Consider the following 23,022-nt stretch of genomic DNA (forward strand, 5'->3'; position numbering starts at 1 on the left):
AAAAAAAAAAAAAAAAGTAAACTCTATCATCTCTGTGTGAACTCCTATAGTCGATCTTATGCAGGCACAAAGGAAAGTTCTGACCAGGCCCTAAAACGCCCTGAGATCCCTGGTCAGACTCCTCAGACACAGCATGGCATGGCTGTTCTTTCCTGATGAAAGCATTCTTAAAATGTTAGCATTACATACACGTCCTATGTTTTCCAGGAGAATGCATTTTTAAAATTATCTAAGAAAGAATGGACAAGAGTGACTGACAGTGAACTTCTCATTTTAGAATGTTCTTTATTCTGACAGTTGTTGGACAAATATAAGGCATGTTCACAAGTATCTGAAGTTATGTATAAAACACACTCATTCGACAGATGTTCCTCTTCTCCTTTTGTACTTGCTGCTGCTGCAAACTGATCCTCATGCACGTTAACACCCATAGCGCTCAATTCTTATGGATATGCAGACAATGTTTTGGGGACCACCGTGGAGAATCTGTTTCAAACTAAGGCGTGAGCTTCTAAGAACTAAGTCACTAAGACATCAGAACTCACGGTGAACAAAGGCAGAGGAAGGTGACCAAATCAGCTCATAAACTCATGACTCTAAGTTTCCAGTGGAACAAAGAACACATTGAAAAACATTTTTTGATCCTTCATGTTGGAGAGAAATGGAATGTGACCAGAATTCATGGTTCTATATTTACCACTGTCTAAAAGTCACAAAACAATATCTAATTTTTTCATGGTTTCTAATGCAGTTACAGTTTTGTTCTTAGGCCACAGTACAAGACTGCATGCATACTTTACACAAATATCAAACACAGAACGATTGTAACAGATACCTCAGGGTTGTCTAAAGACACAGCTTCTCTTTTTGTGGTGGGGTGGGGAAGGAGAATGGTGGTGGCCATTTCTACACAGCCTGTTGTGTGCTCAGCATGGCTGGGTGCGGATCCCAAGCACTTGCTGACTGACTCACAAAAGAGGACAGAAACTGCTGAGGAGGGCAGTGGAGTTCAAAGAGCAGGCTGCAACTAGGGGCTGGGATGATGGACACACAGCCTCGATTCCAGGGGGAAAAAGTCTTAGTCGACACTAATTAAAAAGTGTTAACGATTTTTGAAAATCAGATTACATCTATAAAAGATGAAAAGCAAACACTTTATCAGGGGAACATAAAATAATAAAAAATCAAATGCAGATGGGATTTCACAAAGAGGAGATTTGAATCTTTTGGACTAAATCAGCCAATATTTTAACATTAACTATAAATTGTTAAAATATAGTTTGCTTATGCCCATCCTTAAAATGCAGAATCTTTGAGGAAAAATATAGGCATATCAGGAACACAGGCTCTTGTAAAAAATTTGAAAAGTCAGTATCATCTCTCTTGCAGAGCTACCAGAACAGGTTTTTCAAACACAAAAGGGGAACAAACGTGGGGCGCTTGGCTATGTTAAGAATTCTTATCACTAGAATACTGCTTCAAGACGCTCACAGTACTTTCCAAAAGAAGCCACCCACCTCAAAGAGCCCTGCGCAGCCCCAGCGACCCACGAGTGTGGTAGCCGTCATTTTATTAGCCACTGTTGGCCATCATCAAAGTATTCACTCAGAGTGGGGAAATTACTTAATATCAACGATATTAACGATTTCCATGTATTTAGCTTGTGACACACAATGCACAAGGGCCTTCAAATGTTTGTTTTTTACACCAGTGGCAGAAAATTGTCATTCTTCGGATTCAACACACTGGTGGATGACACTTTAGTGAAGTGTGACTACCTAGAGGAGCAGGAAGGCGGCTCCCGATTCTCACTGGGCCAGCCTCTTCCAGAAGGTGACTCTTCTGACAGGAGATCACGACCCTGGCAGGCCGGGCAAGTGCTCTGCCCTTTAAGCCACTGCTTAAAGCACTGAAAAGGAGAAAACAAAATCAGAAGATGCCTTCAGGACCATAAGGAAGCTTAGCTCCCCTGTGCTGCTGGGCTCCTTGGCAGGCGTGGCTCACTTGCCCTTGGTCTCTTGGGCCTGGAGCTGCCCAATACTCAGGGACACCAACGCCCGCTCAGGCCAGAGTGTGGACAAAGCCCCAGCCGCAAACGATCCCACCTCAGGGTCAGATCCTCAGCGCTCTGGGCCTCCCACCTGGCCTCGGGGGGTGGCCTTGCCCTGATCCCCGGTTCCAGTCTTGGCTCTTCCACTTCAGCTGCGCCAAATTCCAGAGCCTGGCATTCTCGGCCCTATGACCCAATCACTCATTCGTAGCCCTGGCCTTGGCCCTTGGCTCTGGAACAGCCTCCAGCCTGCACGCCACACTCCTGCTGCCCGCACTGCAGAGACTGTGGACACTCAGCCAGCCCAGACATAAGACCCTGTACCCAAGGAGGCCCCCCACACCAGAGACTCGGCAAGTGGTCTCAGTTCCTTTCAGTGAGTATGCTGTATTTATCCCGTTCCAAGGGATTAGCAAGTCCCCATGGCAGAGACCTGATCTGTTCTAACCCAGCAGCAGGGGTGCACACAAATGCTCACAGTACCTAGAACACCATGATAGTTCACACACAGATCCCAGAACGGCACGAGCAGGACTGTCCCTGGGTCAGGCAGAAGGAACTTAGCTAGGTTTAGTTTTTCTCCTCTAAAATGTTAAACGGACTTCATATACTACACTAAGTCAAAAGTATGGTTTCACTGTTTCTCCATTTAATCAAGTGTGTAAGAAATCACCTTTCAAGGAACTAATACTGCTTTGAATCTCAGCACTAACGAGTGGCTGGAGCTGCTGTTCCCCTCTCCCCACAAGGGATGGAAAGGACGGTCTCCAGAGCTGCCCTTCCTGCAGAGCTGGTGTGAGGACAGGGAGGCATTGAACACTGACATGGGAGGTTTGCAAAGAAAACGGTTTGAAAGCACAATAAATACTGATGACTAGAAAACAATTCCTTTCTTATTTTGAAAATATTTGAAGGTCCCAATGCATGCTGTAAGGATGGCCAAAAAGAGCTCTTACCCCTTTGTGATACTTGTGCCCACATTTGAGCACACGTATGTTTTTTGACTTGAACACCTCATGGCATATTTCACAGGAACTTGCAACCAGTGCCTGTGGAAACAAACACATCTGAACAGTAATAACGATAGTTGTTTTTATGACACGAGTTCTTCCTTCAAGTGGCCTTCACACATCTTCTGCCACAAAGGGTGGCAAATTATTCACAATTACAGTTAAACAGTCTGAGGAAACAACTTATTTTTTAGTAGCATTTCTTAAGAAAAAATATAAAAATACAAAAAGAAAAGTATACTTTTAAAGTTCTAATTTCCTAACCGAGAAAAAACTGTTTTATGTGACCAGAAGATCCCTAGGTGAAGATTACTATACCCAAAGTACAGTATGGGATAATCATATGGCATGGTGAGAATTAATCATTCATCTAATCTTCTAACAGTTGAGGGTAGTAAATTCCAACACATCCACACAATGGGCTATTGTGTAGCCAAAAGGAAAATCATGACGGAAGCCCATAATCCCTGACACAGAAAGCTGGCCCCAACAGCCTGATGAATGAAAGCAGCTAACAAGACAGCATGTATCATATATAACTCACTTTTTAATAAAGGGGCTGCATGTACACATACATGCCTAGAAAAACAGTTAACAGTGGTTGCCTCAGGGTAAGGGAGATTTAATCTTTTTCTTTACTATTTTCTAGTTTCTATGAGCATGGATTACTTGTGCAAATCAAAACAAAACAAATGGACGGCTCATCCGGCAAACATCCATGGGCAGGGTCGGTGTGGGGTGCTGGACGCGGAGATGAATGGAGGGCTCTGGCCTCAGCGGCTCACAGTCTGGTGAGCACAGACAGTGCTTTCGATGTGAGAGCAGACCCGAGTGTTGCCTGGGACTCCAGGCACAGTTCTCCCTGCAGCTCACAGCACTTACCCTACACTGCGTCATTAACTTCTACTCTAGCTCACTGCCTCTTAACTCTGAGCACCTTAAAGGCACAAAATGAGTCCTATCTGGGTCTTTAGCAGCTGGCGGAATACCTAGCTCAAACTCATGCTCTAAAAACCCCTGCTGAGGGAGTGGGCGAATGCAGGCAGCCCTGGCAGTAGGATCAAGTTCAGGGAGTGGCACTGGAAGCATCACCCGAGGGCTGAGAAGACCTTGAAGTGCTGTTCAGGGTTTTGCTGTCTCTCTCAAGGCGTGACTCGGCCCAGGAGGAGATGGGGCAGATGCTGCAGAAGGAGGGTTCATGCCCCTCCACTGCCGCCCATGACTCGAGGGTCAGGGAAGAAGAGGAAGTGCCAGACCGGGGAAGAGCCAGTGAAGGCCCCTCCAATGCCCAGTGCAAAGCTCGGAGCCAGGTTTAGTTTGAAAAAAATATACACTTAACTTGACTGTTTTCTGTTTCCTAGAAAAGATGGGCACAGTATATTTCTAAGTAAAAGAAAAAAAGGACAACTACAATAAAAAAAATGGAAAACAACCAAAAAATTCAGCCCCTCAGAGAACATACAAAGTATGACTAGCATATTCAGTTTTGACTAATTCACATATACATGCATTCAAGAGTTTAGAAAAATATGTACCAAAGTGGTAATACTGATTACAGGGTGGGTTTTTAAATGCCCTTTTTATTTGTATTTTCTATTGTATGTAATACTTTGTAATTTGAAAATTAATACTTTTAATTTTAACAAACTATGGTTATCAAATTAGGTCCCAGTTTGAATACATATTTTTCTTTCTCATACAATCTGGTGACGTTTCAGTAAGTCAGCTTTTATATCTTCGTTACTACAAACATCCATCATGAAGCAAAAAGAGAACTCTCTTCTCCAGGCGATCATGGTCTATCTTGGGGTGGGTGTGGCCACACAACACATTGACACATCTGTGCAATTCCAAAGCCATGGTTACACAGAAGAAAATTATTCAAAAATGATTTTCCCAACTGTTCAAAATACCACACTGGATGTACAAAGCCCATGTACTTGACCATCTGCAGGAAAACAAGGGCAAGAGAGAGAAGGCTCAGATCCCCCACGATGGTCAGAGCCCTTGTCACTCACGTGCAGGGGCTTCTCTCCATGCTGGGCCCAAACGTATCACAGCAGACACCATGACCTCGGCCATTCACTGATTGCTCTAACTGGACGCATTCAAGTACACTGAAATTCAGTTTCTAATGTTGGGATCAAATAAATTAGGTCTAGAAATGAATGGGGCTAAATGATGGATTAAAAATTTTGTTTGCTTCTTGTTTTTCATTAAAAAACAAAACTATACAGTTATACGTACAGCCCTCACAGGGACATCTGCTTTCTGCCGCTTGGTTTTGGGTGATGGTGCAACAACCGCCGAGGGTGGGCCCTGGGAGGACCTGGTCACGGGGGCAGCAGAGCTGGGCTCGTAAGTCCTCTTGTCCTTTCCTGGGTTTGGCTGCGAAGATAACGGGGTGGCGGGGAGGGGACAAGAGGGAAGCAACCAGTTATCCAACAACTTGACCATCTTCTGTCTTTAGTACATTGCTCTCTAGGTTTTGGTTTGAAGCTTTTTTTTTTTTAACAATGCTCATATTTTATAAATAAGGATGAAGTGGAACATCTAGATAAAATACCTTTTTCTTTTTCTGTTCATCTAGAATGTGTTCTGTCACTCTTTGGACAATTTCATCAATACTCAATCCTGAGAGTGAGTTCTTGTTTTTGCTTCGCACTTTTTTAATAAAACCAGCAAGCTCGGTGCTGAAAGGGAGAGTGAGTGATAAATGACAACAGAAAGTTCTCTACTGCTAAGAAATATTACGTGCCAATATTAATCCAACAGCCCAACCCAAAGAAACAAAGACAAATGCACATAAAATTAATTTGAGGACCACTGATAACAACAATAACTATCTAAAAAGCATAACTTTTTCTTTTTTTTTTTTTGAGACAGTGTCTCACTCTGTCAGAGTGGCAGGCTGGAGGGCAGTGGCGCCATCCCTGCTCACTGCAACCTCTGCCTCTCGGGTTCAAGCGAGTTTTGTAATTTTTTTTAAGAAGAGATGGGGTTTCACCATGTTGGTCAGGCTGGTCCCGAACTCCCAACCTCAGGTGATCCACCTGCCTCGGCCTGCCATGGGCCACCATGCCTGCTGGCTAATCATATTTTAACTGCCCCATTGTTTACAAATTTCAATTTTGAAGCCTGTAATTAACACTGTCTCAGAAACTGAAATAATAGGGCAGGTGCCAAAGGTCATTCCTGAGCATAGAGTCCTTCGTTCCGAGCTGCACTTCAGAGACACCCGCCTCTACCTCATCATCTTTCACAGCTGAGACAAGAGGCAACTCTGCCCCCCTCGCACCAACCTGAACAGCAGAAACCAGAGGTGGAGGCAGAAACGCTACTGAAGAGCCTGCCATCATCCCAACTCTATTTACAGCTCTTGCTCACTCAGGTAAGGGCAGCTTTTTCCCACATTTACAAGGACCCCTTGTTAACATGTCCACATGCCCCATTCACTATGGAATTCCATCCAGTCTTCAACCTCACACTCTAACAAATCAGAGGTCTTATATAACAAGGTATACGTTGCTGCTGCCTTCTTTGCTATATGTAATTTTGTCCCTCCAAATGATGCAGAATTATTGTTTTGCAGTTCATTTATTGATTCTGTTAACACTAGTTTTAGACAGTGCTATTGGTCTCATCAAAATCTTAGCAAATTGTCATCGGTTCTGATGAATGTTAATTACCCAGTGGTCAATGTTTTCAATTTACATATGCACATTAAAAAATTTACTTGAGGCTGGGTGTGGCGTCTCATGCCTGTAACCCCAGCAGTTTGGGAGGCCAAGGCGGGTGAATCACTTGAGGTCAGAAGTTCGAGACCAGCCTGGCCAACATGGTGAAACCCCACCTGTACTAAAAATACAAAAATTAGCCAGGCTTAGTGGTGCATGCCTATAATCCCAGCTTCTCAGGAGGCTGAGGCAGGAGAATCGCTTGAACCTGGGAGGCAGAGGTTGCAGGGAGCCGAGATTGCGCCATAGCACTCCAGCCTAGGCGACAGAGTGAGACTCTGTCTCAAAAAAAAAAAAAAAAAAAAACCCACCAATTTATTTGAAAATACTTATGTCTGTATTTACAAAAAGAAAGAAATGTAGCAACTGTCTTTCTGAGCAAAACAATTATGCAACCCTTTTCATGTTAACACCTAACTGGCCATGATTTTATCTAATCAGGAAACCTCAGTTCAATAAAGTATTGAACACAGTCACAGACATTTTCTGTTCATACCTGTTGTAACATGGGAATACCACTGACAGGTGCTCAATAATACTATTGAACGGCTTTTTTGGAGACTGGCTTGAACGCGCAGCACGTCCTGGAGGAACAGGCTGCTTCCGATCGGCCACAGGGGTTCGTTCTGACAGAGCTGCCTGGCCAGCCTGTTTTGGCCCTGGCAGCTGAGTGGCTTCAGGCTGACCAGGGGGTGGCCCTGGCAACAGCGCAGAAGGAGCCTCCCCTGGGGAATCACCAGCAGAGAACACACTGGGATTCCTGTGAAGTGCTGCGTGGTTTCCAGTCACGTCGCTTGCAGAAGTCACAAGCCCTTGGTCATCATGGCCTGAAGACTCAGGGAGTAACTTGGGATGAACCTGTGAGGAACACACCACACCATGGATCACTTAGGGCTTCCCTTGAATTCAGAGGATGAAACGCCCAAGGGCAAAGGCCGATGAATAAATACAATAACGCAGCCCAGAGGCTCCGTGCACAGGAAACCTGAATACCATGAATTAAATATTTTCATTTTAAAAGAATTCTTGATAATAACTTGTTAGTTATTAGAACAAGAGTAGGAGGGCTCAGACTTCTAAATAATTATCTCTATAAGTCGCTGTTTTCTCTGTAAGATGAGACCATTATGCCTGCCTACTGGCCCTCCTTCAGCCTCTACCTGGTTACACTTCTCCCCTTCCGAGCTAAACCATGTAGCTGACAGATGGAACATCATGGCCACCACACTCCCCAGAGTTGTCTCCATCCCAGCGGGCCGCCTCCTCTTCCCTGCCAGCTCTCCTGGCAGCTCTCAGGCCTCCGTCCATGCCTGCAGTGCTGACACTCCTCCCCATGCAGCTGCCTGAGGCCGAATCTTTTTAAAAGTTTGCAGTCTAGAATATTTTCCTGAGATCCAAATCTGCAAATCCACTTGGGTGATTCCAAGGCAACTCAAAGTCAATGTTTTGGAAACCAGCCTCAGGCAGCCTCCCCAGTCCTGCTCTTCCCCTAGTACTCCTGGACGGAAGCCCAAGACTCACCCTCAACTCCCACGTGGACACATGGGGCCTGGTCTCCTGAGCAGCATGGCGCCTGTAAATGTACCCCCAATCACCTCTCACATCTGTTCTCTTCTCTCCACCCCCACTGCCATGCCCCATCCAGGACAGGCTGATGGCAATAAACTGATAATCGAACAAATGGAAATCACTCAAGCCCCTCCCCAACATTCCCCCACATTAGTGGCAAGCTCATCTTCAAAAACCATAGTAGCTTCCCGTAATCCTCCGGGATACATTCTGAGACCCCCCCAGTGAATGCCTGAGGTCGCAAAGAGTACCGAACCCTACGTATACTGTACATGAATTTCTTTTTCCTTCTTCACAATATCACGGGTAGATTTGTTCTGACCATAGATCTTAGCAACCTCAGGATACGATCTTTTCTCTTTCCTTATTGAGTTAAGAACTTTCAGCTTTTCACTTAAAGGAAGCACTATATTGCTTCTCTACGGCATATCTGAATGACCAGCATCATTACTCCCATGCTTTGGGGCCATTATGAAGTAAAATAGGGGTGACTTGAACACAGGCACTGGGGTAACACGAGAAGTTCATCTGGTCACCAAATCAGCTTCTAAGTGGCTTGCGGGCAGGGAGCAGCAACAGCATGAAAACACTGGATGAAGGCACGTCCCAGGTGTGACCATGTGAGAATCCAGATTTCATCATGCTACTCAAAACAGTGCACAATTTAAAACTTATTAATTATGTATTTCTGGAATTTTCCATTGAGTATTTTCTAACTGCGGTTGACTGCGGATAACTGAAACCATGGAAAGCGAAGCCGTGAAGAAGGAGGGACTCCTGTTCTGCTGCTGTTCCCTTATTTGAGACCTATCCTGTCTGGTCTAATGAAGCTAGAAGTGTCCACACTGCTGTAACACAGCTTACAGAAGAAGGCTCCCTTGGCTCGCCCCTGCGTCACACTGGGCTTCTATTACAGCATGAAAGGAGTGTGCTCTCTGTCTCTCCAGGCTCCAGGAGCACTGTGTGTTCCATCTGGAACTCTGACCGTCCAAACACACCCCTCTCACTCCTTTGTCTGGTAAGTTCCTATTGCAGATCTCTGTCTCTGGGAGACTTCCAACTGGGAATCTCCCGCTGAGGCCACACCTCTAGATTAGGTTAGTGGCCCCTGATTCACGCTGCTCTAGCATTCTGCCATGAGAAACCTCACTCTGCTGCAGGTAACGATGGATTTAAAGTCTGCCTTTCCCCAAGTCCATGTGCACTTTGAGGGCACAGCCCACATCAATCTTTATCACCACTAATTACCGAATGAATGAATGAAGGAGAAATGAGATACAAATAATTTTTAGGCACACTTATTACTCAAGCTCCTGGCACACTAAGAGTTCCCAGAATTTAGGATATGAAAATTCTTTTGAGTATTGATAAAATAACATAAGCTAGGATTACAAGCTAATAGTAAAATATCCTATTGAGAGCCAACGTTTGTTCTATACATATCTGTTACAAGAACTTGGAAAAACAATAAATGATAAGTGCTCTTTAGTGTAATTCTAACTAAAACTGCACATTCAATGGAGAGAAAAAACTGGATCTCAACAGAATATTTTACTCAGTTCAGGGTGGTCACACTTTTTCCACACTTAATTTTTTTTTTCAGATGAATTCACAGTAAGTTTGAATGTTTACTGTGCAAGGTACTGGCAAGAAAGAGACATTCAAGGACAGGCTGAGATCTAATGCACGTGAGAGAAGGGACACAGTGGGAGGCCAAAAGAGGGCAGCCCCTGACAGGGTTTCAGGGGAAGGCAGGATGCAGAGCGGAGACAGTGCTCCAAGCTAGGAACAGCCCGGGCAAAGCTCTGGCAGTAGTGGGAGGGTGCAAATCAGGTGCTGGGAGAGAGTCTCCTCCATCTTTAGGAACCAGAAGATTTCACTGTCCTGCCACAACATTCTGGAACTTACATCTTTCAACTCTCACACACAGTCCTCCTTTAATTTTGCTTTTCTTTTTTACCTAAGTTTTCTCTCAAGATCTAACTTTAAATTCCTATGGTCTGATCTCCTCTGGGCCTAATTCATTTCAATTTAGTATTTACTAAGCATCTATCTGTGTCCAAATCTAAATATAGGTTTAGCCATGTTATGAAGTCCACAAAATGCAATTAATGCTTTTCTTTACTGTGCTGTGTATATTAAACTAAAAAGACAAGATTATTCACTGTTATTCACAAGATTCGGCAAATACCTCAAACAAGTAGTAAAATATGATGTGCCAGACCAACAAAGCCCTGTATGTCTCAGGCATAGCAGCTTTTATTCTGTATTTGAGGAGGAAACCTCTTAATTTTTAGATTTTGGTCTTATGTCCCAAATATCTAGGAATAAGAGTATAATCTGAGGTGGTGATAGGGTCCTGCTTGAATCACAGGCAACTGCTACTCCTGGATTATTCGTTCAAAGTTAGGAATACATACACAACACACAGACACAGAAGACAGGCCAAGGTACAAGAGAGTGATAGAAATGTAGCAATGGTGTATTCACCTCAGTCTGTCCCTCATACAGATGTAGAAAGACTGATCTGTTTTATATAAGAATGTTATAAAGCTTAAAAGGTTAATCAGTAGCACCAATAATGAAACATTAAGGCAATTATTAACCAATCTCATCCTCACTCCCAGGAAACAACAACAAATAACTACTTTGGCCAGTTAACAAATGAATTACGGTTCAAAAAAAAAAAAAAAAAAAGATGTGCTAGACTTACCGTGTTACAGGCAGGAAATGAAAGCTCAGAAATCTGCACTTTAGAAAGTTCACTGAGCCGAGAACCATTTTTAATTGCCTTAATTTGTTCTTCAAACTGAGACTGTGAGTAGAAAGTAAAGTGTGGGAAAACCACAATTGTCAATTAATACTTTGTTTCTTCCTACACATTATAAATGAAACATAACTGTCTTGTAAGGAGATTCAAAATAAGACCTCATTAAACCGAATGCTCCAAAGCCTTTTCAAACATAACTCCTCTAATCTTACCAATCAAGGCAGAGGTCAAGATGGTTAATTAAGAAAATACCACTACTTCCGGCTGGGCACGGTGGCTTATGCCTGTAATCCCAGCACTTTGGGAGGCCAAGGTGGGCAGATCACCTGAGGTCAGGAGATTGAAACCAGCCTGACCAACATGGAAAGACCCCATCTCTACTAAAAAACAAAAACAAAATTAGCTGGGCATGGTGGCACATGCCTGTAATCCCAGCTACTTGGGGGGCTGAGGCAGGAGAATCGCTTGAACCTGGGAGGCGGAGGTTGCAGTGAGCCAAGATAGCACCACTGCACTCCAGCCTGGGCAACAAGAGCGAAACTCCGTCTCAAAAAAAAAAAAAAGATTAGTTCCATGAAAAGCTCATAATACTTTCAACAAAAAATATTACTGATAATAATAGATAAAAAAGAAATAGACACCAGCCTCCCAAGAATTATAACTATCATAAAGATTTTGATGGGATTAAAAGATGTTTTTTACAACTTACCTTTGCTTTCTCAATTTCTTTTGTAACATTAGAAAGAAACAATTCCCATGAACATATATCAGACTCCATGTCAGGATATGCTGCAGTATCACTGAAAAAGTATAATATAAAACTGCTTTAGAAATTTTAAAATTATAAAAGCACTTACGGTCAAATAAACATCTAAACATGAGCGAAAGAGACATTTAACATAATCACATACACACAAAAACCCAACTATTTTTAAGAAATTGCTTATCTTGTAAACTTGCCACTAGAGACACTTTAGACAATTTTAATTATTAATATAACAAAAAAATCTAAAACCGAAAGGCAGAGATAAAATAAGTCTCCTGAATTTTAAGTTCTTTTCCCAAATTTGAAAGTTTGACCATTCTTCATCTGACATCTTTATGTTTAATATTAAAACCAGCGTCTGCATTTAAATATTTTTTAAAAAGGTAGTCTGAAACATTCAAAAGATTCCAATCAAACTCTAAACATTACCTTAATATAAAAATAAAGGATGAGCCTAAGATAAATTTATAATCTCAGCACCTCATGAATCTCAGCACCTCATGAATCTGGTCTATTGAAAGTGACAGATAAATTGACTACTCCTAATTGAGAAGATCAAAAACACTACCAATCTGTGGGTACAGTAAGACCTCATTACACATATTGAAGAAAAAACAGAGCATTCTTTTTACCCCTTTTCTATGTTTCTATACTTTGGTGGAGGAGGCAGAGTTAGCATGGCATCCTGAAGAAAGAATCTTTGTATACTCTACTGTTTATTGGAAGAGTTGATACTATTTGATGAAATGAGTCTGAGATTATCTTTGTTTCCCAGATGAGCCGCAATGCAGCCTATGGTGGGTGCTTAGTACAGGCGGTTGACTACCACTTGGTCTCAACCTCAGCTGTACTAGTCCTGTATTCTAAATCAGCATATTATTTTACTTTTAATCAGAAAAGTTTTCTCATGAAAAAATTAAATCTTGAAAATGAAGAAGGGGCTGGGCATGGTGGCTCACACCTGTAATCCCAGCACTTTGGGAGGCCTAGGCAGGCGGATCACCAGGTCAGGAGTTAGAGACCAGCCTGGCCAACATGGTGAAACGCTGTTTCTACTAAAAATACAAAAATCAGCCTGGCGTGGTGGTGGGCGCCTATAATCCCAGCTACTCGGGAGGCAAGAGAATCACTTGAACCCAGGAGGCAGAGGTTGCAGTGAGCCGAGATCACGCCACTGCACTCCAGCCTGTGTGACAGAGCAAGACTCCATCTCAAAAAAAAAAAAGAAAAAGAAAGAAAGAAAGAAAAAGATACACTAAAACTGTCCATGATTCACACAATCTCTGGTTCAATGCTGAGGGTTTGAAATTTGAATCAAAAGGCAAGCATCAGGAAGGATCAAAACCCTGGGATTAAAAACACAAAATCTGTGTATAGAACATGATAAAAGGACTCAATGAAAAGTAGTTCCACATAGAGAAGTGCTAAGTACTAGGGTGAAGAAGATCCTCTAGGAATCCCAGGCAAGCCTTATCTTAAAAACAAACAAGGCCGGCCGGCGCGGTGGCTCACTCCTATAATCCCAGCACTTTGGGAGGCACTCCTGTAATCCTAGCACTTTGGGAGGCCAAGGTGGGTGGATCACGAGATCAGGAGATTGAGACCATCCTGGCTAATATGGTGAAACCTGTCTCTACTAAAAATACAAAAAATTAGCCAGGAGTGGTGGCGGGCACCTGTAGTCTCAGCTACTTGGGAGGCTGAGGCAGGAGAATGGCGTGAACTCAGGAGGCGGAGCTTGCAGTGAGCCGAGATCACGCCACTACACTCCAGCATGGGCGACAGAGCAAGACTCCATCTCAAAAACAAACAAGAACAAGGCCAGGCACAGTGGCTCACGCCTGTAATCCCAGCACTTTGGGAGGCCAAGGTGGGTGGATCATGAGGTCAGGAGATAGAGACCATCCTGGCTAACATGGTGAAACCCCATATCTACTACAAATACAAAAAATTAGCCAGGCGTGGTGGCACGCACCTGTAATCCCAGCTACTCGGGAGGCTGAGGCAAGAGAATCGCTTGAACCCAGGATGCAGAGGTTGCAGTGAGCCAAGATCGGGCTACTGCACTCCAGCCTGGGTGACAGAGCAAGGCTCCGTCTCAAAAAAACAAACAAAAACAGGTAGAGATTTTGTTGAGGGTTGAAAAAAAATTAATATGTGTGAATATACATTCTCGTATGCTGTCATGTAGACTGTTAAATAATAGCTATTATGCAAAGCAACTTGGCAAAAAATTTTAAAAGCCTTGAAAATGTGATCTTCATTCCAAAATTTTACTGCATGGAAATGACTAATAATGTGCATAAAAATTTAACTATAAGGATGCTCACTGCAGGGTGGCTTATATTAACACAAACTCACAAACAACTCCACTGTCCCAGCACAGCAGTGTTTGGTAAATCATGACATGTTTCTATGCTCGATTACTATCCAACTTTTCAAAATTAGGTTGGAGAAATGTAATTACCAATATGAAAAGAAATTTCCTATATACTGTTTAGTAAAACTAATTCACAAATTTTCATTTTTTCAAACACTTCACGAATTTATTCCAAAATACAAATGTTATATCTCCATTTAGAATTAGGAATGGTTTTTATCATTTTTGTTTGTATGTCTTAACTTTTCTACAATTGAACATGTATCAATTATATTAACTATTAAAAATAAAATGGTCCTAATACAAAATAATGTTTTTCTCAAATGGTCCTAGCTTTATCTTCTAAATGACATGCTGAGAACACCCATGAAACTGCATTACCAGCTAATCAGCTCCAGCTTCTTCAGATAGGCTTCTGCTTGTGACTCCATGATCTGTAGCTTATACACTTCACTCTCCTTCCAGTTTTCAAGTACGGATACCTGCCAGTAGATTAGAGGACATATGAGTATTTTACAAATGACAGCCTGAAACTATTTTAAAGGTTAAAACTTAAACATTCAAACCACTTTCCCATTTCTCCTTAAATGAAGCATGATGATAGAATCACTAGAACTTGATTATATCATAGGTGAACATGAATTAGACTTTGAGATTTGAAAACAGAAAATGATATTACAAATGCATACCTTCCATGATCCTTTTTGCAGATATGAATAACTGTACCTGGCTTTCTGCTTAAGCTATATATAAGCACAGAGCCAGGTTAACTGCATGTGCACACCAGTGTGCATTACCTATGGTCCTGCAGCAGAATAACCCTTAATAAAGGCTGCATCCTCTGCAATTTTAGAAAAGCCTCAGAGAAGCTGTTCACAGCAAGGACATCAAAAGCCTTCGGGGTATGCTTTTAAGATTCTAGACTCTCTGTGGCTTCCCCACAAGCCAACTGGCCATTTTTGTGAGAATCACTGCAGGAAATGTAGAATGGCCTCGTGGTCCAAATGATTCATTAAATAGCCTTTTAATCCAGGTGTCAGTAAACTTGACAGGGCCCACCAGGCAAACCTGCTTACCAAACGGTGGTGTGAATTAAACAAGCTCAGGAATACGGATGCCGGTGTAGGACCCACAAAATATTCATACTTTGGCTCTTTTTCCTTTCCTGTCCTTAGAAGCAGGTACATAGTCAATTCTTAATTGAAAAGCCTAATGTTTGCAGACTGTATAAACTCAGCCTTTTCTTATTTTACCAGAATAATCACAGACACATATGCCAATAAATATTATTTGTTTCTCAGCTAGAGAAACATAGAGAATCATGTTTCGGGAACTAAATAAAATACAGCCAGACGTCATAATTTTGATTTTTGTCTCAGTAGTTTCTCAAACAGTGTCCTGACATTGCTATATATTCTTCTAGGGGCGGGAGGAGCATATTCTTAATACGTGGATTATTTTCAAGTTCCTTTCCAAGTATTGGCAAATATGGTTGGCTACTTCATGGTACATCACTTGATTAAATATGATGAAAGTATTCAAAGTGTATAATATAGGAAATGACTGAATTATAATGGTAAATAAGGAAAGCAGGTTACAAAATTTGGTGTACACTATGAGTGCATTTAAGTAACAACACAAGCATACTGGTAAAACATTACAAGGCTACAGGCAAGGAAAAAGAGTGGTCGTTTTAGGGAGGATATATTATGGGTGACAGGATATCCTTTATGCACCACACTTTTCAGTAATGTCTGTTATGCCTCATATGTCATTAAAGAAACACAAAAACAAATGACAAATGCCATAGCGGTCACTAAGTGTCATGGACTCACCTCTGCAGCCACAGCTCTCTGATAACTCTCTTCATAATCGTCTTTCCCTTTCTTTATACACTCTTCTATTTTCATTTTCTCATTTGTAAGTGTGTTGCTACAAATATTGAAGAAAAAAAAAAACCTTCTTGAACAAAATTTCACAGTGAGATGACAAAGGTTTCAGGCTGGATGAGCTTTGAAACCGCACCATCATAGCCTCAGCTATATCTTCCAGAGCAGTTTCTCATCTCATATTTTACTACACAATACACAGACTCAAGTGTGCTCTTTGTGCTTTACAAGTGAGCAAAGGCAGATATGAAATGGAAGTGCACATTAGGTGGGCATGCTGAGAATCAAGGTGAGGGCACTGTTCCAGTTCACCATTTTTATGAGGGCAGGTGGAGTACAATCTGGCAACATTAATAAACTGTATATGCCAGGCACAGTGGCTTAGGCCTGTAATCCCAGTACTTTGGGAGGCCAAGGCAGGCAGATCCCTTGGGCCCAGAAGTTCAAGACCAGCCTAGACAGTATGGCAAAACCCTGTATCTACAAAAAATACAATGGTGGTGCGTGGCTGTAGTCCCAGCTACTCGGGAGGCTGAGGCAAGAGAATTGCTTGAGCTGGGAGATGGGGTCTGCAGTGAGCCACGACTGCACTACTGCATTCCAGCCTGGGTGACAGAGCAAGACCCTGTCTCAAAAAATAAATAAAAAAAAAATTTTTTAAAGTAAGCTTTATAAAACATTCCCTATCATTTGAGCCAGAAGTTCTGTTTTGACGCATATTACAAGGACAGAACCCAAAGAGAAAAAGAAATCTGTACAAAATTATTCAAAAAACGGGATGGGAATGTGCATATGAAACAATACTCAGTGAGAAAAGCAGAATGCAACTGCTTATCACTGAATGTACTGGTTACCAGTAGGTGAAAACATATTATTTCCATTAGCAAGCAAGGGTTAAAAGGAAACTTTGCACAGATTCATAATAAAAATTTAATGAACCTATAATTATAAAGCAATAACAGCAACAAACTACCAGCCTACAGTGGAGACGAATATTCCAAGTAACACAAAAGAAAAGTTTTTAAAACATGTTTTTAGTTTCAAGTTAATCCAAAAAAAGTTGACAACAATAAATTCAGTATTTTTATATTGATAATGGGAAATAAATGCAGAAATCTTGTAAAATAAAAATATTTAAATATTCAAAGAATATATTTATAAATTAATTTTTAAAATGCAACAGAAATATAAAGAAAACAGAAACATAATTATTTAAAAGAAATAGACATGCAACAATATATTTCAAAGTCTACTGTGCTTGTTTGTACTCCTGGCATTAAAAGTATTAAAAGATATTAAAAATAAATTTAAGCTTAATTTGCCTGATTTCAAGGGACTGATCCAGATGTAATTCAAGTTCCTTTTCCTTTCCATCATTTTTCTGGGTATACCTATAAAAGCATAATCACCAAATATTAATTAATTTTGAAAAAATTTTTTAAGAGGACCCCCACACAGTAAATTGTACCCATATCCTTAAAAACATTTCTTGATTTTTTAATATATAAATTTTTACATCTTGTTGCATTTTTAGTATCTTCTAAATAGGAAAATAATTTGAGGTCATTTCCCTTTTGGGAAATTTTCCTTCCAGATTACCTTTTTTTCACTCTAAGTCATATGCTTACAGGTAAATCACCCTATCTCAGTCTAAGACGTGCAGCTCAAGATGGTTTCAACAAGAGACAGAGAACACAGGTACTGTGGCATCATCGTCAGTGTAACCAGAGATTCTTATTCAAAATGAGAAGATGTGGATTCTCATTCAAAATGAAAACAGCCTTCTACTCTTTAAAACAGAACTTAAAGTCAAAACAAGCATTCATGCACACATGCGGGTGTGCACGCACACACACACACACTCTCTGATAATCCTTCAAAACGAGTGTGTGAATCTCCGATTCTTGAGCCATGCCCTGCACAAGGCGGGTTCTGCCTCTTCTTTCATGCTACCCTGAGATACCTTTGCAGTCATCTCTGTTTACTAAAGCTGCTTGTTTCTAATACGAGCCAGTTTAACTATTATTTTACTTCTTTTGTAAAACACTTCCTCCCTCCTCTAAATAGACAAATACTGGGTGACACTCTGACACTCTCATGGAAGCCCTGCCTTCTTTCATAGCCATCTGTGGTTTGTGTCACTGTACCAATCATGAGCTCTATGTTCTAGTCATTTCTTAATGATTACTAAGTGTGATCAACAGCACAGAAACATTCAAGAAATCATTTTTCATGTCTTTTGTGCATCTCTGAGAAAGAGATCCAAAAAGTTTAAAGATTTTACTTAAAAATCTAAATAGAAAAATTGAGCTTTAAAGCATTTATTTGGAAAACGTAAAAAGCAGGCCAGGTGCAGTGGCTCATGCCTGTAATCCCAGCACTTTGGGAGGCCGAGACGGGTGGATCATCTGAGGTCAGGAGTTCGAGACCAGCCTGGCCAACATGGTGAAACCCCATCTCTACTAAAAAAAAAAAAAAAAAAAAATAGAAAAATTAGTCAGGTGTGGTGGTGGGCACCTGTAATCCCAGCTACTCGGGAGGCTGAGACAGGAGAATTGCTTTAACATGGGAGGCAGAGGTTGCAGTGAGCTGAGATTGCACCATTGCACTCCAGGCTGGGTGACAAAAGCAAAACTCTGTCTCAAAAAAAAAAGCAAAAAACTTAGAAGCGTGTGGCTTATCTTTAAATTGTGACAGGAAAGGTAAAGAAATCTATTAATAAAATGGAAAAAAGTCAACAATAAAAAGTTTATTCTCCAGCAGAAATTAACTTTTATGCTAGTACAGAAAAAAAATTTCTTCTTATCATTAACAGCCTCTAGTTACCTTGTCTAGTTTGACAGTATGTCTGAACTGAACAAAAAAAGTATGTTAAATATAAAATGTAACAAAATGACCAGGACTGGTCATACTTAAATATTAGAGGTAAAAAGCTTTACAGACATTATCGTTTCCGTAAGTGTGTTCTTGTAGTGAAGCTACTTTGATCATCAAAATGACATGACACAGGGAGTGAAAATTCTGAGGCAGTGTTTTACTTTTCCTCATTGTTTGAGGACTGCCTAAATGTAATGCTAGCAAGACTCATAATGAAAGTCATCTGATCATATGGCATGCAGCATGGAAAAACACAAAAGCCCTTGAAAGGTGAGTGTGTAGCGTGGCCCTCCAGTGAACCCAGCCTCCCATTATTCATGCCCTTGAATCTGGACCAAGCCTATGACTTGTTTTAAGGAATAAAAGGCAGCAGAGATGATGCTGTGACAGTTATGGGCCTGAACCTTCAGGAGGCCTAGTGGCTTCCACTTCTGCACCATTTGAAGTCCTTAGCCACCACGTAAGAAGTCTGGCTATCATAATAGAGATCACATGGAAAGACCACATAAATAAAAATCACAGAGAGGCTACACAGAGAGAAAGTGAGACCAAGCCACCCCAGCATCCCAGCTGAGGCCAGCCCCAGTCATCACCCAGCTAAATTCAGCCACACGAGGACTCCTGGCAAGACCAGCAGAAGAATGGCCCAGCTGAACTCAGCCCAGATTGCAGCACCATGAGCAAATACAATGGCTGCTAACCAAGACACTGACTTTGGGTGTTTTCTTACACAGTGGTAGAAAACAAGCTGAAGAATTTGATCTATCACTGTTTAGAGCAGAGGGACGTTAGGGATGGATCACAGAGAATCTTAAAACACACTCTTGGCCCACCTGACAATCATTCCTAGGATCTGTGTATGTTACCAAATCATTCACACTACAAGATAAATTTTAATAATTTATAGATTCAGGATAAAAGTAATTATAAGTAAAATAATCATCACAGAATCTTACTTTTGAAAAGAACCCTAGATTTTAGACCAGCCCCCATGTTTTGCTGATAAGAAAAAAGAGGGCCAGAGAAAGGGATGGTGTTCAAACTGGAAGGAAGTCAGTTCCTTGGGGATTCTCAGTTCCATGCTACTCTCACTTTTATATAATTTATCTGAAAAAATGTTAAGTTTAGAAAAAAACTCAGGTGAGATAATTACTCAGTGAATACTTTTTTAAATGAGACAAAACAATGAAAACAGTATCTATTCATTTTTACTTTACTTGATATAGTTTAAAATTAAATATCAAAAATATGAAAATAACCAAAAGCCACAATATTTTTTTAAAATAAAAATTACTGCCTTTCAATCATTACTTACATTTCACTGGCATTTGAAACCTTTTTAATTTTCTTCTTCAGTGATTTTAGTCTTTCTTGGATTTCTTTTTTTTCCTGTTGCCATTTTTTAATTTCTCTTTCCAAATCTTGAAGGAACCAATCTAATTCCGTCTTTGAGATCTAAAAACATTTAGAAAGTACTTAAATAAATGGTAAAATATACTTTTTAACAAAAGAGACTGAAAGGCTAGAACTGTGATGGCGTCACAGCTTAAACAATGACTCAAGTTCAGTGGAACACAGTCCCAGGCTGGCACCCTGTGGCAGACTATGCCCCCCAGCCAAACCTGGGACACCAAGTCACACCAGACAGCCACATCCTACCCACTAGGTGCACCTGATTACAGTAAGGCACCCCAAAGAACCACTCCGATGTGCCCAGAAGTATTCACGCTTCACTCTCCAGCCTAAATGATTCTCTAATCTACAGGGAGTCTGTACACATGTTTTAGTTAGCAAGGCCAATAGTTTTTGTTTGCTTTTATAAATATAAATGTAATCCTCTTGCTGGTCATTAAAGGCATTTGGGTTGAGATACGTGCCAGAATTTCAGGCAGTGTGACAAAGAGAAATGAAAACCTCTTTGGAGACAATGCTAGTTACCGTTCCCCTGGAGGGTTTGGTACAGCACCACTTGACACCCAACCCTCTTTGTCAACTTCCTATGTAGTTGCTGGTTTGAAACTTCTGAATCTACACATTCTCTAAAGGTTTGATGTCTTTTTTGAAGTATCATCTATTCAATGGTAGCAAGGGGTTTGGGTGGGGCACATGCTTATAAATACCAGTCATTTATAAGTAAAACATTCCCTATGTTAATATTTCTAATAATTAATTTAAACGTGAATCAAAACAATATTTAAAGGAAACAAATATTTTCTAGTTTAAAATCTCACTATTATCAATGACGGCTTAATGAAATCCTAACTTCACATTTGCTTTAGGGAAACTTTTAATTTTTTACTTCCTATCAGGTTCTCTACAGCCTGAACTTCCTGCTTAGGCTTAGAGCACACGTAGGTCACTGAGGAATACAGTTCAGCTATAGAAACTCGAGGTCTTCTCTGTAAGAAAGGACACTAAAGTCAACCTACATGGATTCCATAGGAAATCATGGCCCTCAGGTCAAAAGCTCTTATCAATTTAAGAGACCACTACTCCCTTTTTAGCCTTAGACACCAAGGTTTTCATGTTTTTTAAAGGCAGATTTGCTAACCAGTCAAGGTCCTTTAAGATTTCTGAATCCTACAGCAGGGATAAAGTTGATTTTGGCACAGGACAACTGTTCTTAGGTGGCAAAAATTGAACAACAGCTCAGTAACGTTCCCTTTAACACGGGAACCAGTTCTTCCCACATCTTCTTAGCTGCAACCTTGTTGATCCTGAATTTCTTGAGTCATTACTGCGACTGAGGTGACCACCATGCCTACTCTACTTAAGAATCCTGTGTTCCACCTGGTTCGGTTCTACCAGGACCAATGTGAATTTGCATGCCTTGCTGCTGGCAGCCAAGCCAATCTTGTTTCTCACCTATCCTGTGCTCCTATTCTGGGTCAATGATCTCACCTGGGATCCATCCCTTTGGCTGGGAGATTATGTGCAACCACAAGGTTATGCTGAGGCATAAGAAGCTAGTTGGCAACAAGTACCTAAGGGAGTTCAAGTATCAAGAAGCACAAAGTATTATAAACACATGTGCACATACATACACATATAGCTCAGGCAGCGAAAATACTACATGAGTTCATCTTCTGTTTGTATTAACCACTGCTGAATGCCATAGCTGCCTCACAATGCTAAACAGGTCAGCTATCACGAGCTTGTTTCTGACTGCATGGAAGACAGAATGATCTCCTGAACCTTTTTCTTTCAAACTTAGCATAAAACAAATAGGCTATACACAACTGTATCTGCTATATTACAGTTTATTGACATAACTATAAACAATTTATTTTTCTCAATTAGAAAAAAACTTGTTTTGTTATTAAACCTCAGTGTTGTTCTAAAATAAATATTTGAGGTACCTTTGATAATATATACATAAATTTTTAAAAGACAAAAAGAATGCTAAGCAGATAAAGAAAACAGAATAAAGAGAGAAGAATGACAATACAAAACCATGAGTGAGAGTAATGTAAAAATGAATGGCATGCGGTCCTAACCATTCTTTAGAAATAACATTAAAACTTTCTGTCAGACAAGGTCAAAGAGAAAATATAATGAGCTGTACAATTCAATATAAAACATGAAAACAAACCAGTTGCACAAGAGAGGCCCTGGGAGTGATGGCAGACAGAAGAGCCTCACGAAGAGGATGCTGCAGAAATGCCCCACAAGACCAGCACAGAGCCTGACACTTAAGAGAACATTCAAGAAATATCTGTCACATGAAAGAATGGACAATATCCCCAACTCCGTACTAGCAGTAAACAAAGCAGCAAACTTCACAGAATGTGAGCCTCATGTCCTCTGATGTAGGCTGATAGAGAATATGAAAACACAATTCATTAAATCCAGCTTTTCAGGGGCCAAGCACACATTGTTTGATAAACATTTGCAAAGCTCCTAGTTTGTATACTGAGCTAGGTGCTGTCAACCAAAGATAACTTTAAAAACCACCCTTCTGGGCATGGTAGCAT

General features: G+C 41.0%; 1 protein-coding gene across 1 annotated transcript in view; it reads right to left on the reverse strand.

The window, feature by feature from the left end:
* Positions 1-265: 265 nt before the first annotated feature.
* Positions 266-23,022, reverse strand: part of TTC3 (tetratricopeptide repeat domain 3) — a 121,357-nt gene continuing 98,600 nt past the window's right edge. The window contains exons 35-45 of the mRNA XM_058427849.1: positions 20,364-20,503; positions 17,494-17,562; positions 16,118-16,214; positions 14,664-14,764; positions 11,846-11,936; positions 11,080-11,181; positions 7,294-7,655; positions 5,627-5,753; positions 5,308-5,448; positions 3,007-3,099; positions 266-1,909 (exon numbers count right to left, since the gene is read on the reverse strand). Coding sequence (XP_058283832.1) covers positions 1,775-1,909; positions 3,007-3,099; positions 5,308-5,448; positions 5,627-5,753; positions 7,294-7,655; positions 11,080-11,181; positions 11,846-11,936; positions 14,664-14,764; positions 16,118-16,214; positions 17,494-17,562; positions 20,364-20,503 — 1,458 coding nt within the window. The 3' untranslated portion in view covers positions 266-1,774. The remainder of the gene's footprint in view (positions 1,910-3,006; positions 3,100-5,307; positions 5,449-5,626; positions 5,754-7,293; positions 7,656-11,079; positions 11,182-11,845; positions 11,937-14,663; positions 14,765-16,117; positions 16,215-17,493; positions 17,563-20,363; positions 20,504-23,022) is intronic.

The sequence above is a fragment of the Hylobates moloch genome, unplaced genomic scaffold (genome assembly GCF_009828535.3).
Source record: "Hylobates moloch isolate HMO894 unplaced genomic scaffold, HMol_V3 SCAFFOLD_14, whole genome shotgun sequence".
In the NCBI taxonomy this organism is placed as follows: Eukaryota; Metazoa; Chordata; class Mammalia; order Primates; family Hylobatidae; genus Hylobates; species Hylobates moloch.